The sequence below is a fragment of the Triturus cristatus genome, chromosome 7 (genome assembly GCF_964204655.1).
Source record: "Triturus cristatus chromosome 7, aTriCri1.1, whole genome shotgun sequence".
NCBI lineage: Eukaryota > Metazoa > Chordata > Amphibia > Caudata > Salamandridae > Triturus > Triturus cristatus.
In genome coordinates, this window is record NC_140590.1 from 1,060,103,443 (window position 1) to 1,060,120,960 (window position 17,518).

Below are 17,518 nucleotides of genomic sequence, written 5' to 3' on the forward strand. Positions count from 1 at the left end.
TGGTGGTATTTCTGGAGTCTCTGTCCCAGATAATCCGGGCCCCTGTCCTTGGTGGCTCTATAGGCAATGGACAAAGCCTTGAACTCAGTCCTTCTTTGGACAGGCAACCAGTGGAGGCAGTGCAGGTGGGGAGAGATGTGGTGCCGAAATGGCACATTTCTAACCCTGGTTTTACCTTGTACTAATGAGTTTGGCTGCAGCGTTTTCAATGATCTGCAGTCTTCGAATCAGATAGGCTGGGAGACCCATATGTAGACTATTAGCAAAGTCTAGCTGTGATGTGACCATGGCTTGGAGCACAGTCTTCCTGCAATCCATAAGATTGAGATGAAGAAATCTCCTCAGGGCTTTTAGTTTCCAGAAGCAGGACAAAGGAACTGGGCAGGTCTGGGCCTTACAAGAAAGGCGCGTGTCAAGCTTAAACACGAGATTCCTAGCCGAATCAACTTGGAGTGGTTGCGGGTTTAGCTCCGGAGGTCACCAAAAATTGGAAGGCAGAGGAGAGGATTGATTGAAGAACATTACCTCTGTTTTATCAGTATTCAACTTCAAGCAGCTGTCCGTCATTCAGGTCAAGATGTTGCTCAGACATTGCTTAAAGTTGTCGAAAGCTGCCTTAGAGTGTTCTCTAAAAGAGAACACCAGCTGAGTATCGTCAGCATAGGAAACAACTTTCGCTCCCCATCGCTCGACTAGCGAACCAATGCTTCTTCTCGCAGTGCTGTATTTAGGGGTGTGAAGTGGCTCTGTTTTCCCTTGCTCTCACGAACAATTTTTCAATCTCAGGGATCCTTCTCTGCCGCCCGCCTGGAACGGTAGCTATTGCTGAACAAAGAATACAGGGTGTGCATTTGTCTTTGTGAAGGTAGATCAAGTGGAGGAAATGGAGCCTCAGTGGTGTTGACTTCGATAGACTTGACGTCCGATAGGACAATCGGGGCCTAGTCTTCCAGTTGTGACAGAGTCGACATTGGTTTCGATGCACCAGAGGTGGAGTCGAGAGTGGAGCTGAAGGAAACCCTGTTATAGCTCGCAGGGTCCAGGTGACACAACTTCACGATCTTGAATAGAACCTAACTTTTGACTTGGACTGATCTTGTTGCTGAGTCTTATGGTGTTTTGTGATGTAGAGTTTCACCTTGTGGTTTCAGATGGCCTTCGGATTCACCAACCTCACTGCATGCCTTAGAGTTGTTGCTTGACCCCAAGCATCACAGGCACATATGGTGAGAATCTGTCACAGACATTTGTTTGTTACATTCCTCTCGTTTTCGCGGGTGACGTGACCCTTGCATACTGTAAAACAATTATTTGATTGAGATGAATCAGCGTCTGGTGGTGAGGAAAGAAATGAAATTATGTCAGAGTGAAGTGGCGTCTATAGGCTCTGCACACCATTTTCGGAGTAAAACTGCATCATTGTGGAGCCACATAGAGCCACCTACCTGCACGGTACTGCTAAAAAGTGTGCGGATCAGTGGCGGCTGGTGACATTTGAAAGTAGTGGGGCGTAAAAGTTGGGTATAAGTGTAATGTCACCATTACACACTACTAAACTATTCCCCGGGACACTATTAACTAATTGCATGATACTCGTATAACCAGTTCTGCAGCACATGTTTTGCATATTCCACGAGACACTTTAGCAAGTTTTCTCAGACACTATCACCCAGTTTCTTGAGATACTTTTAACCACCAGATCGATTAGTATCTATTAACCAATTTCTTGAGGCACTATTTACCAACTACATGGAGCGCTATTAGCTAGTTCCCTAGCCCACTATTAAACAGTTCCTTCAGAATCACTAAGCAGCAGTTTCTATTAACCATTTCCCTGAGACACTATTAAAACGTGTCCAGAGGTCCTATTGATCAAATATGTAACACACAATTAGCCAGTTCTTTTTTAGACTCTTTTTATCTAGTTCTATTATACATACTTCACCAGTCTCTGTGAGTCACTTGGCCTTTACTTTTCCAGACTCCACCACTACCACGGTGAGCAGTAATTAATAATCCTGGTCAAAATGTACGGCGTAGAAAGAAAGCAAAGGAGAAATTTAGGGACCTGGTAGGTTGAGTGTTTGTTTATTCACTTAGCTCTATTTTGGCTTTGATGTTCAGCTTTTGTGCCCCCAAACGCCGCTATCAGTTGCAAAAGCACAGCAAACATCTGAGGGTTATTTCTCTAATCTGTTCTTATTTATGGATTGAAAAAAAGGCACATGTAAACTGTGATTCGTCACATAAATCAACAGGAAACTAATCACTTTAGGCTTTATAAAGGTCCCTTTCGTTTCCATGTGCAGTTTGTAATAAAGCATGACACAAACAAAAATACGTAATTAAGAAGTGAAATCACAAGAAGTTAGGGTGAATGGGGCCTCTGCCCTGTGCCCTTTACTGCTCTGAGTGCTCTCTGAGCTCAGACTGTCTGTATTGCAGGACACTTCACATAAAGGTGACCTGATCACTGTCGCCTATGAAACTGTACTCCTAAAACAATAACATTCTACGTGGCAGTCGGGAGGTTTACTTTCTATGTATGAAGTAACAATCATTCGGAAATCACACTGCTCCCCTCCCACAATGTTCCTCCCTGAGAGAAAGTGAACCTGGCCGGGTTAGAGCGGATGCCTTCGTGGCCGAGTCATGCTTATGTATAGGAGTGGGAAGGGGAAGCCCAGCTCCCAGGCCCAGCTCTCAGAGTCATGGTTGTCCAGCGCTGTTCCTTGAGGACTTCAGCAATGACAGTTTTTGTCGATAACCACCATCTGTTCCAAACAGTCAACCATCTATAGATGAATTCTATATCATGTACCCTCCGTGGATATCCTGAAGACGAGGTGTGACCCGTGCCCTCGCAGACCAGCCCAAGAAAGATGCCCGATGGTTTGTCTGCGTCACAGAGGCTTGGATGACCTTATGACCTCTCTGGATGAGTGACGTTGGGGCACTGCACTGCACCCCTGATCCTCCATCACATTAGCGAGTCACGCATTATTCTGATCGTTGAAGTAAAACCAAATATGTGTTTTCATATTTCTTTGTGATTATGTTATATTGTTGTTTCTGTAAAATAGGCCCCATACCTTTTAAGTACAGATTATTATAAGGGCATGGAATCACGTCACTGCTTGTAGCGTCATTTGTGAATTGCATATGATAATTATTCTCCCCGATGGGCCCTGATGCAATACAAAAGAAATTATAACTGGCCTTTTCTTCTGCGTTGGCAGTGGGCACATGGGTCTTTGAGGAAAGGTGTCAATAGTCCGGGAGGGATTGTGCGAGGATTTAAACTTTCGCTCACCTTCGCTCTGCGTGAGTGATGCCTTAACGAACTCTGTTACGTAGACACACCACCCCCTCCCCCCCCCCCCCCCTGCAGGGCATTCGCCGGCCCCCTGTTGATGCCACCACAGCGCGCCTTTTGTCGCAGGACTGTCCCCTGGCAGAGAGCAGGCCCCGCCCTCTTCCACCGGCACCCAGAGTGACACGCGTACCAAACAACCTTTTTTTTTTGTATTCCTTCAGCTTCTCGTGTCTTGCAAACTAGCCCGACTTGTGATACACATCGGCTGTGCTAAAGATGATGATCATCTCAAATAATCAAGAAGCAGGAAGACTCGTACTAAACTGATTTGTTATAAAAATGAATGGCAGCCCCCCCCCCCCCCCCCCCAGCCCCCATTCAGCTCGCGGTAACTGAACTTGATATTTAAAAGTAAACCAACCTGCTGCTGCGCGCTAGTTTGAAACCACGGCTGCAGTTCAGGCGCCTTTCTCTTTCCAGCAACGGATTATGTCCCTGGAATAGGAGGAGCTGCCAAACAGCCAATCTAAGGTATAGCCACTCCCCTAAGGTCGCCTGTACTGTGCGCCAGCCCTGCCCCTTCCCATTATCCTGAATGGCGCTCCACTGTCCGCGCCCTGGGCCAATTCTTTAGCGCCCCTTTTTAAAACCATGCTCTGCCGCTTTATGCAGCCACTCCCACAAGGATGTCACCCGCCTCCTCGCTTGTGCCTCGAGGGCGAGGAAAAATCCTCGCCCAGATTTGCACATGGGCAGGGCCAGGAAGACGCTTCCAGACGAGCGCAAAAAAAGGATTTCATTTGTCATTTTACATCATTTCAGTTCACGGAGGAGCACCAAGTGAGCATTTCTTTTAAAACTGCTCCAGTGCCACATCGGTGTTCATTCTCTTCCCCCCTTTAGTTTTCCCTGATACTGGTAGGTAGGGCAACGCCCCCTAATACCAGCCGCCACTGGTGCGGATCCAGTCTGATGCCTGGGAAATACTCATAAGGTCAGGAATCTGTGTCTGGATGTCTGTATTAGAATACAATGTTTACACACTTTGAGATGCACAAAGACAGTGGACGCTTTCACTGCTACAGGCCATATGCTAATTGCATCTCTTACTAAAGCTTGAGAACACCTTTTTCAGTTAACAAAAGACAGCAAAATTGGCATTGTAAATCCTTGGAATGTTTTTTTTTCTGCTTACAGAAACACAACACACACAATCATTTCTTACTGTGCATGCTGAGCTTGTGACAAAGCAAGCAGGTCTTAATGGAGCTAGTGGCATCTATTGATCGCGAGGAAAAGAAGCTGAATTGCTAGGCAGTTCTGCTGTGCGCAGTGAAAAAGTTAATCCTTTGTCAATAACAGAGCTAAACCAGAAGAAAGTGTGCAAATGGATGACCGGAGCATTGTTTTTGTGGAATGTAAGAGCTAAATTGTACCGATTGCATTAGTTCATCGAGGGAACAAATCTCTTAAAGTTCAGCACATGCAAGAAGCATCTCATTTGAATGGGGCGAGCTCCAGGTGAGGACCCTCGGGCACGTAACATCCAAGAGAGAGAGGGTTGACTTCCACACAGTGGTTCATGGCTATTCTATATTTACTGTTGTAAAGAAATAATTGAGAATGATAAGAACAATTTGTCTGCAGTTTATTTATTTGAGAAGTTTTTTTTAGAGTGCTTAAGGAGTCGCTGGTCTCTTTTACGGGTGCGTCTCATTTTTTGGAGAGCGAGTTTGCTTTTGATGTCTTATGCATGTCTCTGTTTCAATGTGGGTAAGTAGGCACATGTAAATGTGTGAGACTGTGCAAATGTCTGGTTTCTACCAATGGCATAACAAGAGGTTCTAGACATCTTATGGCCACCCATGGTGTAACATAGCCACCTGTACCATCAGGTAGACGTTCCTGTCATAAATGATCCCCACAGACATCTGTTAGCCACCTCCGGTGACTTGTGGCCACCTTGGCATATTCTGGTCACCCCTGACATCCGGCTACTACTGCTGGGAGCAGATGGCCAGTATTAGATAAGGTGAGGATGGGGATCTGGGACGTCTGGTGTATTGTGGATATTCCTGTCATAAGGCACCAACCACTGGCATAAGGTAGAAATCCCTGATGTCCGGTGGCTATCGCTAATATAAGTATGCAGTGAGGAACCCTCCCCTAAGCTAGACATCATATATAGTTGGTGACCACTGAGAGCATCTGGCCTAAGGTGGGGGGGTTTCTGTTATCTGATGGCCGTTCCTAGTACCTAGAGACCTCACTTGACATCTTGCTTGTATGCCCAGTATTTGATGGGAACATATAGGCAAGTATGGCAGTATCTGTCTATGTATGGAAATATTAAAGAGAGCAAATGACAAGTTGATACTTGAGGGCGAAACTAATGACCTTATTACATTTGAAAGCTGGCATTTCAGGAATTTGTTTTTAGGAAATAACATGCTGATACTTGTCTTTATGTCCGCTACAGTGCAGTGTTCGAGCTTATGCAATATGTCACTGGCAGACAATTAATTGGCCTGTAGCACTGAAGTGTGTCCTGCACTGAGCTTTTCTTAAAAACCAAGAAAAAATAACTACGGATTATGTTTAAACTGTGAAAGGTTTGATGCTGTCCTAGAATGAAGACGTGAATGTACATCTTTCTACCATGATAGGTGTATGACAATCTATTGGAACATTATCCTGTGGTGGTTTACTATAAATTAGGTGTTTAAAAAAAACAATTGATGCTGGATTTGGGAATCTTTTTACTAAGTTTCTTTCCTTGGTGAGAGAGGACACTTGCCGTTGTGGCTTTTCTTTTATGACCTGTGGATGTTGTTCATCATCCACATTGACTACTTAGTACCAAATTATTATCATAGCCTCTGTCTGAGGCCCAATTCTGTGTGCTGGTGTAACCCAAAGATAGATCTTCTGCTTGAATATGTAGTCACCCCAGCCTGAGCAGCAGTTCTGCTATCTGCGCGGGTAATATCTGTCTAATCCGAGAGCTATCTCTGCTTTGTGACCTGACATGGTTCTCCTGTTGCGTTTCCCATCATGTACATCTTAAGTAAAGTCATGCACGTATGAATATGACTGGAAATCCACTTGGAAGTGGTCGGAAAAGGACATTAAAGAAAAAGTTTGAACTGAAGGAATATACAATATTCACTTTGAAAAATAATAGAAGACTTTGACACCTTTCATATTTATAGGATATGAACTACCCACAGAGCCTGTTGCTTTTATTTAACATTCTGTTTAGGGAAATTGTATTAAAGTGCAGTTTTCTCCAATGTCTTCAGGATGTTCTAGGTGGTCGACCTGTTGCTCTTTACTCCCTCCCAAACATCAGTGTGTAGGGTCAGGCTTGCTAGGCAAATCATCAAAGAATTGAAGAATCTCCCTTTCCAAATTGCAGTTGTTTCTTCCCCACCACTTTCAAAGTAAACGAGCTTCTGATGCGAGCATTTGAGGGCAGATTGACCGTCCACAATGTCTTGCAAATCAGAGAAGAACTTCCACCAACATTCCCAACCTGTCTTCTTCGGTGAACCCATTTTCAGCCCCCGACTTCTGCCTTCCTCAGCCGGTTCTATTCCTGGTTGTATGGTTTCGTAAAGCGTTTCATTGTTAAGAAGTTGTTGGCAAATTCCAGCAACTCTGCTTGCTCCAAAGGACGCCGTGGGTCACAACGCTTGGCTTTACTAATCTCCTTTACATTAAAAAGTATGTAAGGTGGAGCCGAGAGTCGTGCTCTTTAATTATGCCAGCTTGGGCCCTTTTACCCTGATGTCTTGTCTTGAAGAGTACAGAATATCTGAATGTGACTGATGGCAGCAGGCAACGGTTACATCCTGTAACTCGAACCCCTTTGACTATATTGGTATTTAATGTAAGGATAAACTTTGGTATGCCTTCTGTTTTTGCAGCCACTTTTGACAATGTCATGGTTACAAATCGAGAATGGCTGCCTAATCCTGCAGTTAGCCCATGCACTTTCTTCCGTATCTGGCACGTTTTTTCCACCAGGCTCAAATCATTAAACGCCTCCTCCACGTTAGGGCGGCGGTGCACGTGTGAGGAAGAAAATAGGAATGCTAGTCCTTGGTGCTTAGAGATTATGAAAGTAAGTTTCAACGGGAAGGTTCTTGAATGTAGAACAATGTAAAAACAAGCATTGGCATAGCCAATAGGTCTCGCCTTTGGGACCTTATAAGTGTTTAGCCATGCAACAGCTGCATAACTAAATACTTGTACGGTCCCAAAAGCGAAACCTATTGGCTATGCCGTGCGGCCGTGAAAGTAAAAGTGATCGCGATCACGATCAAACATCAAAGCGGCCGCGCTGCAGCGAAAGTAAAAGTAATCGCGGGAAAACGCTGCGCGCGCGCACACACATGCACTGTAGCTCTAGGCTGGCCTGGTAGCACTTTTTGGAGCCCTCTCAATAAGTCTCGCCAGACCAGCGCATGCGCTGGGTCAGGCGAGACCTAATAAAACGTGTATAGCTCAAAGGGAGAACAGAAAGGCAGTTTCAACCAGCCAACCTTTTGTGGTGGTCAGCTGCTAGGGCAATAGCACATTGTTGACATAAGTGCATGCTTTGCCATCAAGGGTCTTTAAGTTAATCTTTTGGGTAATAAAGAGCCCATGAATAAACACCAGTGGAGGAGTGATGTCATTGTTGGCGAGCTACAAAGTTTTGAACTTTAGTCACAGTCTTGTCAGGGAGGCCATAAACTGAGTTGCACGAATCAGAACTGTAGATCGTTTCAACCAGCAAAAGGTTGCTCTCTTGTGGCAAAAGCAACTGGTGTATGATTGTATGAGCTACTCGTCAGAGGTAGTATACATTTATTTTACGACTGTTCATCTGTGTAATAATACACCTGCTAACATCAGCAACAACACCCAGTTTTCAGACTTTGATGATGGTCGTGAAGCTGGGCCCATAGATGGAGGCCAGTCGAATGTACATATCGGAGGATGGATCACAACTTTAAGAGAAGTATCTTAGGCTTTTGATGTATTATTCCGAACACCATTCTGGTTCGTCCAACAACAACAAAAAAAGTATGAGAATTACATACCGAAGAGGGCCGAGAAACATGTCATACTTTGGTAAATCTTCCTGGCTCTGGCATCTGGTGCAGTGGACCCAGTGCTTGAAATTGAAAAATAGTGCTGGTACTCTCCAATTAAAAGTATTACGCCTCTCTTGAGAAGTGCCAGTACTCTCCCTCGCAAAATAAAAAAGTGCTGGTATTCCGGATAGTCCTGGCCCATTTAAAGCCCTGAGGGGACCCTAATCTAACTGGGTCTAGCGCAACAGATTGATGAAGTCAACACAGCCTAAAATAGCCCTAAAGCCCAACCACATATAGACCTTTCCTGATGGCTCCATGTTGGACAGGCTGACGGTGGAGTGTGAATTTGTGCTTCAGCTTACAATAGATGATGTGCACCCTCTTACTCTAGTCCGTTGTAGTTTTGATTCCTTTTCTTCACCAATGTTCGGAGGGATACGGTAGATCTCAGAAGCCAAAATCGGGAACCTCCTAAAAAGGGTCCAATTTACTTGTCAACACTGACAGTTAAGTGAGTTTCCATGGCATATCAGTATTTGTGGCCCAGAAGCATACATTCCCAGAGGATGGGCAGCGCATTAAACTACCCATAAGAAATCAACTTGGGTCCTTTTGAGATGCAGGTTGTTCCATTAGAAGTTTGTCAATGGTATAGGTCTTGTCGACAGGGCTGTCTGGGAGCTCTCAAGTCCTAGGTGGGTCGCCCTGCAGGCTGCCCTTATTATAGAGGCCATTGTTTGAATATCTGTGCCCATCTGCATATGGTACAATGTGGGGATGGCCTGGGCTAAAGCAGCTTGGAACCTGTGCCTTTCTCTTGAAGACTTAGGACAGAGAGATTTATGTGTTTGGATGTATTCACATGATGTAGCTGTGGGCCTAATTGAGATGGAAAGGCCCTTGGCAATTCTAGACGTGTCCTGTGGCGCCATTACTGTCCTAGCGAAACTCTGCTGCTTCTCAGGCTCACCCAGCGTGGCTTTCCCTGGCCTGTCTGACCGTCTAGAAGTGGCCATGTTTTCGAGCAGAGGTGCGGGGAAGTGAATTGCAAACAACATTTAAAGAACGATTATCAGGTCTCAGAACTGGATAAGGATATTACAAATGAAAGATCACCTTCTACTGTTTAGCAAGGTCTTCCTGCCTCTGATGTTTGCCACCTTTGCATGCCATTTGACCGCAGCGCTGCATTACATTCTCAGACCACGGTTTCAGCTAGCATGTTCAAAGCTACAGCCTCTAAAGTCTGTGACCTTGGATCAATAAATGATGTCCTAATGTAAATTCATCTGGACTAGCACATTGTCCACTGTGCACATTGAGAAATAGTGGACTTGAACATTTCTATTTACCATATTCTAAAGTGCTTGGCTACCCACGAAGTGTTTCCCAGCATTTTCACCTGTACAGTGAGGTCACTTCTGTGTTCAGTAAAAGAGACTCTCAATTATTTTTTAAAAATAGAGACCACCGTGTCATTCCTGACATGCTATTTTACAATTTGTGCGAGGTGGGGGGGGGGGGGGGCATCCTGCTACCTTTGTGATTTTGTTCCATCTCTAGCCTTTGAATTTACGGACCTCTAAAATGAGGTCCTTTAGTTGAGGTATTCTATATGTCCTCTTTTGTGCGAGAGTGAGCTGGTGTATGAGTGAGTCGTGATTGCCCTTCACCCATTGTCCCACCACTGATGGATAGCCCGGGATGTGACGACATGCATGCTGAACTAGATAAACACTAGCTCCTGGTGGGACGTCTGCCCGTAGCCATACACCTGATTTAAAGAACCTGGACTAACCTGATGTCTGTCATTCATCTGCCAACTGGTAACTTGCTTCACTCTTCAAAGAAATTATTGAATCTAAAGCCTTCGATACTTCATTTGTCTCAGGAATCATACAATCCACTCATGTATCCCCAAAATATAGCAGATAACATATAAAAAGACCAGAGGTGCCAAACAAAATTACTGTACAAATGTAAAAGAATGAAATGTGTCCTCTCAGTAGAATCAAGCAGAATAATATAGTTGGACAAAGTCAATTTAAAATTATAATGGTCTTGTACATGCATTAGTACTTGATCTCCACATCGGTTTGGAACGACTTACAATTAATACTCAGTCCGGCCAGTGCTCCAGAGCTTACCAACTCAACTGCTGTCCGGACACCCGCTTAGCCTTTCCACACTGGAGCAGTGCTTCACCTTCCTGGAGCTATTGGCCCTCCTCAGTCTACATATAATCTGCTAAGAGTTGGAAGAAAACCAACTGTTGCTTTCTCCTCCATATCTGAGCGACCAAAAGTAAAATTGAACATCTAGAGTCGCTCATTTACGTTAATATTCAACCCCCCCTGAGTAGTCTGTCACATCAAAATAAGGACCAGGAAAATTCCCATCATGAAAGTATGATGGCAGACACAGCCAACAAAGTAACACTGAAGAGTGAAATGGAGGGTAACCCGTCTGAGGCTTTAAAGAGTGTCACAACTAGGCTTGGGTGACATTTGCGTTACACCATTGTAATAGAACGTCATTTTGGTAACTTTGCATTGAGCTCAATATGCAAAATGTCCTGAAATTGCGCTGTTATGCCACGTCGCATAATCATGCACAGTTTGTGGAAAAAATGTAATGTAAGCGCGTTTGAACAACACAATGTTGCTGCTGTTTGCAGAGCTTGTGTTCCTTGCACACTTTTTTAGGGCAGAATACGTCATATTGGCCAAAATGGATGCTTTTCACGCTAAAATCTAGCACAAAATAATAGTTTTGCATTCCATGTATTTGTACATCATTTTCCTGAAATTTCACGGAACTAGGCAAATTTCGCACACTACTAGTCATAACCCATGACCCCAGAGCTGCCCAAACCTCGCCTCAAACAGATATACTGGCAATTGAACCTTGTCTTCTCTTTAAACAATGCACCATTCACCCAACAATCCCAGGGGAAGACAAGGCGCCCATTCTTCCCTCAGGTCCTGCCTTGCCCAAGGGTTGTCAGAGGGTTGCTTGGCTTGTCACACTGAAGTACAGAAAGAGCGAATGTTTTTACACAACAAGCAGGCCCAGGCGTTCGTTTGCAGAAGAGGGAAGCAGAGATGCAAGTTACAGCAAGCGAGGCTCCAGTGGAAGAAAATTGCTGTAATATTATGTGATTTTATCAGGAGACATACCTGTTTCGTGATTACCATGCTGTGGTAAAAATTGCACCAGACACTGCCATCAGGGTGCGTAAATGTGTGTGCCAGTAAACCCCTGCCCAGGTATTCACGTGAGCAGCAAGCCCAGCCTGCTGGCCTGCTGCAGCCAATTACAGCGCTTGGGTGTTGACTGCATAGGGGGAAACTGGATTATGGAAATGGCCAGGTGTTTTTATAGTGGCTGTGATTTACGTTTAGCTGGTCTCCAAGCGCTCTCCGTTTTAGCAGGTAAGGGAACTGAATCCAGTGGCCGCATGGGGCCCCTTCTCAAAGGTCTTTGTGGACGCAAGTTCAACCTTGCCTAAGTAGACTTTTAACTTTCTCATGAGGATAAAGACAACTTTGCCGATCAGAAAACGTGTTTTTACTCACGTAAAAAGTATACATCGCACGAAGATGTTATTCTGAGTGAGCATTCAAGGGTAGGAACGACTTAAAGGGTTGGAGATTTTGGGATTATGACAAACGTTTATTGACCCACTAGGTCCCAGTTTCAAAATCATTCATGAATTAGGAATAACTCCCTTTCTACAGCTGGAATGGGAAGGTAGCCCCTCAAATTTGGGAGTGGTGTATTGATTCCTCGAGGTGAAAAAATAATAATACCCGAAAGTAATTTAAATAAAAGAAACAATGAATGTCACTTGCACTCATACAATAGCGGTGTATACAGTGGCGCATGCGAAAGTACCTTCAAATGAACGTAAATGGAAATACACAAATGTTTTCCAGCACCATCCCTGAAGAACTGTGGGTGTTATATCTCTTCCAGAGTGCTCATGAAAACCTTTCTCGAGTTCTTCAAAATCTATAAAGCGACTCCAAGCATAGAAGTAAATCTGCAGGTTTAGTTAAAAAAAATTGTAACAATTTACAGCAGTGCGTGTTCGAGTTAGTCAATTTGATCAAGCGGGGAAGCCAGGAATAGAACGGTAGTTCCCTAGTCAGTAGCTCCCCAGTCAGTTGCAAAGCCTCTAGCACATCCTAAGGGTGTAGATAAACGTCCAAATGGGACGGCCTCTGATGACTGTATGACATCAGGAAGCTGTTTTGCTTCGTGTTGAAAATGTAAGCTAAATGTCGAGCTAAGAGCTGTATGTTTAATGTGAGGTACCTGTTCAGATCCCAGCATAGACACATTAGCTTTTTATCCTTACTAAGTCAACCAAGAGAGTACCAAGTTAAATCGAGTAATAATAAATGCATCCATAAAGGTTCTGTGTGAAGTGCTATGGGTAAAACGATTATATAAAGAACGCATTTTTATTATCTGTGAGAGATTGATTCATTCTGTACACCCTGAACGTCTGATGATTATGCCTCCTGCTGGTATTTTTTAACTTCAGTCAAGGCCATATGTGGATTCCTCGACCTATTGTGGTGAGACATTGCCCGTTTTTTAACGTGTGAATACACAGATGAGTTGGCAAAAATTAGAGCTCAAGACGCAGCCCTGTCTGTGATCCTCAGAGGTTGTGTTTGCTAGTAGGGGGAGAGGCAGAGGCCTAAAACACTCCCATTAAACCAAACTGTAAGTGTCGATGACCGCATAGTCTGATTGTCCATGCCGACAGCTGGGGTGGTGGAAAACAAGGTAACACTACTACTCTGGACCCATTCAAAGCTTATTTGCCCCCTCTTGTCTCTGCGTCAGAGTAAAAGTGAAGGTAGCGGCCCCACAGTGTGAGCGTAGTACTTCCCACCATAGACCCAAGTAATGACTAATGATGTGTCTGACCCTCCAGTGTACCCATCAACAGGTGGCTTTGCAAGTGGATTCAGAAACCAGAGTCACAAAGTGTTGCTGAGACACTTCTAAGGTCAGCTAGCGCCTAGCAGCACTTACACGCATCAGTGAGTCTTCTAGGTCCAGCGCGTCAGGCCTCTCCTGTAAGTGGTATTGGTTCTCAGAGATTGTGGTGTTCTCATGTGGTCAGCTCGATATTTGTGTCTTATTGGTTTAACGTTGCTGACCCTGCAATACCTCTTTTCACTGATTAGTCTTAAAGTCCAACTGTGAGTTACCCGTGTGATGCCTGTGTTTAATTGAGCAATTATTATTATTATTATTTTTTTTAAATAAATGTTTTACAGCCCGGAAAACCAAAAAGAAAATTAAAGGGATCCAGCAGGCCAGTCCTACGCCGATGAGAGACGGCTCAGAGAGCCCACAGTTGAAGGCCATGGTCCCAGCCTCCATGCCGCAGTTAACGCCCACCTTGATTTCCCTATTGGAAGTCATTGAGCCTGAAGTATTGTACGCCGGCTATGACAGTACCTTACCAGACACCTCTTGGAGGATCATGTCCAGTCTGAACATGCTTGGAGGGCGGCAAGTGATTGCGGCAGTGAAATGGGCAAAGGCAATACCAGGTACTTCATGAATATAACGTTGACTGTATTGATTAAGGTATCTTTTAACATATAAGTTATAACATTGGATAGATAACGTAGCATGGGAGAGATGAGGCCCAGTAGCTAGAGTTGCCAACTTAGGAACAAGGTTCGAATTCCTGTCTGTGTTCAACATCATGTGATACTAGTCCAATCACTTAACCTCCCTGTGTCCAAAAAAGGAAATGTGTAACGCCGTCTGGTTCTGCTGTAACGTGCGCTGATGCCCTTGGGTTAGGTTTGCGCTATGAACAGACTATGTATATATATATATATGTATGTGCGTGTGTGTGTGTATATATATATATAGATATATTTAAAAAACAAAGTTTAAAGGCAAGTTATAGTTACGCATTGAAACATTGAAATAATACAACAACAAAAAATGTTTACAACTAAAATAAAAAGCACTGAAATTCACCATTTATAGTTTGCTGAGCTAACTATAGGCCTGATTTAGATCTTGGCAGACGGGTTACTCTGTCACAACGGTGAAGGATATCCTGTCTGCCAAAATATAAATCCCATTATATCCTATGGAATTTATATTTCAGCAGACAAGATATTTGTCACCGTTGTGACGGAGTAACCCGTCTGCCGAGATCTAATCTGCCATTCAAGGTGAGCCACAAGGATTCTCCGTTTGCTGTGCTCCCTTTAGGCCTCATCAGTGATCCTTGAGTGATGGTGGCGGTGGCAATATAACTTTGGAGGTCGGGTATCAATTTTTTCCGACATCCGCGACTGTCTACTAAAAGCAGGCTCCCCAAAGTCAGCGGTAGACTACCTGTAGATGACAACAAACCTTCTAACATCACTAAGGTTCACGATCAATGTGCCAAAGTCACACCTGATTCCTTCGCAGAGGCTCTTGTTAATCGGTGCCTTCCCTACGGATTAACGAGTTCAGGCCATTCCGGCTGTGAGCTCAGTATTTCACCCTCAGTACTGGGTCTCTTTGAAAATGGCTCTGAGACTTCTTAGCCAACCGGCCTTCTGCATTATGCCTGCCAACTATGCCAGGTGACACATGTGGGGTCTACATTGGGATCTGAATTCCCAGTGGGCCCAACATCAAGGAAACCTATTGGATTTCTTTCAGGTTTCATAGACTGCAAAACATCTGCAGTGGTGGCTACTTGACTGCAGTTGGATCAGCAGCAGACACTGCGCCCTACTTCAACCAGAGCTGATGGTGGCAACAGATGACCTCTCCAAACCAGTAGTGATGCATTTGGAGAGGTTTTAATCAAAAGACTCTGGTCTCCATGGAGACCCAGCTCCAAATCAACATAATGGACTTGTGGTTCATTCACGTGGCATTGAACGCCTTTCTGCTGTCTTCAAAGAGATGGTTCAGGTTCTCATGGACCGCAGCATGTCTCTGTGTTACCGCTAATAGCACAGTGGTTTGGGGTCCTGTGCCAGGAGATCCCTTCACCACTGAAACTGCATGAATCATCTGGGTTTCTCCCTGCTCGTGTACCACCTGGTGGGCTCTTTAAAAGCCGGAGCTAATGAACTTCGCCAGCGACACCTAGTGGATCATGAATGGCAGTTACACCCAAAGGTGGTGAAGAGCATCTTACAGCAATGAGAAGAACCCTGATTCGATCTGTTTGCCACCGCTTAGAACGTCAGTGTCAGCACTTTGGCACACTGGAGTTCCAAAGAGCGCTCTTTCCTGGAAACATATTGTGCCTAGAGTGGAGCACAGGACTACTGTATGCCTTCTGGACACTGCCCCGAGTTCTGAAGATCAAGACCGACTGGGTCTAAGCTATCTTAGTGGCTCTGGCTTGGGCCAGGAAATGTGTGGTAGCTGGAAGTTCTGGGCAGGAGTTTCTGTATTTCAATCGGGCTACCGCTTTGGAAGAATCTTCTACTGCAACAGCAAGGCAGGGTTTTGCATCCAGTCCTGCGTAATCTACACCTAGTGTGGTGATTGAGTGGTGGCAATTGACTAATCTGCCTCCCGAAGGAGTGGATGTCATCCTGGCAGCTAGGTGTCCTGCTACAAAATGTATTTAAGCTGGACAGCTGGGACAAGTTTGTAGTTGATGTCACCCTCATAAGACAAGTTTGTTACAAGCTAAACTGTGTATGTTCTTTGTCCTGTCATTGGCCCTGCAAGGACTTGCAGTTGGCACTGTTAATGGCCCTTGCTGAATATTTGCGTTTACCGCACCAACCTTCCTTGCTCACATCCATTGTGATGTGTTTCTCAAAGGTTTGGGTCACATTTTCCTCCTAAACCTGTTGTGTTTCCATATGGGATCTTAATTTGTTCCTAACATTCCTTATGTTTACCACTTCTGAGCCATTACACAGCTGCTCCCCGCGTCTTGTGATCCTGAAGATGGTCTTTCTCATCGCAATAACATCAGCTTGTTGTGCGTAAGAGAGCTTCAAGCTCTGTCAGTCCAGACGCCATACACCCCCTTCTTTCCAGACAAACTGGGGTTCTGACGACTCTAGCAACCTTTGTAATCGGGTTTTTTACTCCCTTTCATGTTGGACAGTCCATCACACTTTCCACCTTCTTTGCCACACCTCACCCCTCCAAAAAGGAGGTGGAACTTAATTGTTTTGGTCACAGGAGAGCGCTGAGCTTTTGCATTATTCATAGCAAAGATCATCGGATGGATGATCAGCTCTTTGTAGCATTCTCTGGAACAAAGAAAAGCAAGACAATGCAGAAGATGAATTTTATCTAGCTGGATAGTCTTCTGCATTAAGATCGGTGATGCTTTGGCCAAGAAGCAGCCTGCAGAAGGGTTGAGGGCTAGTTTCACCAGGGCCAAGCCTGCTACTATTGTGTTAGCTTGCAGAATGCCTGTCCTGGGCATCTGTCAGGCTGCAACTTGGGCATTATTGCACACGTTCACGAAGGACTACTGCCTTGATAGCCAGGTCTGACATGAAGTGCGTTATGTCTGTTTGGTCCGGTTGGACTTTTTATTTTGGTCTGAGTCATTCCACAGACCCACGAGGGGGGGGGGTGGGTACTGCTTTGGTATATATTCTAAAGGTGAAGAATCTACAGTTAGAAGTATCCATCAGAAGAACAAGTTACTTCATTTCAGTAATGCTCTTTCTGGTGGATACTCAGTGTAACCACAGATTCCTCACCACCCTGCTGCAGCCCCGATCTGTGGACTCTTTTTAGATATTGGTGACAAAAAAATCAGAGAAAAGCTATTCATATTTTCACCTTTATTGCCTTTAAATTTCTCACTATTGTATAACCAATGCACATCTCTAAACTTGTTGTTTCAAGAACTCATCCCTTTTTAATTCAACCCTACTAGACAGTGCATGCGCAGCCTAGGGCACAACATATTGCTTGTTTGCCAGCAACATACAGTGGATTGGATCCCACCCATTGCTTACCATTCTTTGACTTTCCCATCACTCTAATTTGTCTGCCTCTTATTTCTGTCCCAGCTTCTCAATCTTGGGTTCATCCTGTCCATAGACCAGAGTCTCTGTACCACCTCTTTATTTGGCTGGCT

The 17,518-nt window shown here is 44.6% G+C and overlaps 1 protein-coding gene across 3 annotated transcripts in view; it reads left to right on the top strand.

Annotated features, from left to right (window-relative positions):
* The window catches only part of NR3C1 (nuclear receptor subfamily 3 group C member 1), a 514,836-nt gene that overhangs the window by 385,205 nt on the left and 112,113 nt on the right, over positions 1–17,518 (top strand). For all 3 annotated transcript variants that reach the window (XM_085618126.1, XM_085618127.1, XM_085618125.1), the window contains exon 5: positions 13,704–13,982. In XM_085618126.1, the coding sequence (XP_085474252.1) occupies positions 13,704–13,982 (279 nt within the window). The remainder of the gene's footprint in view (positions 1–13,703; positions 13,983–17,518) is intronic.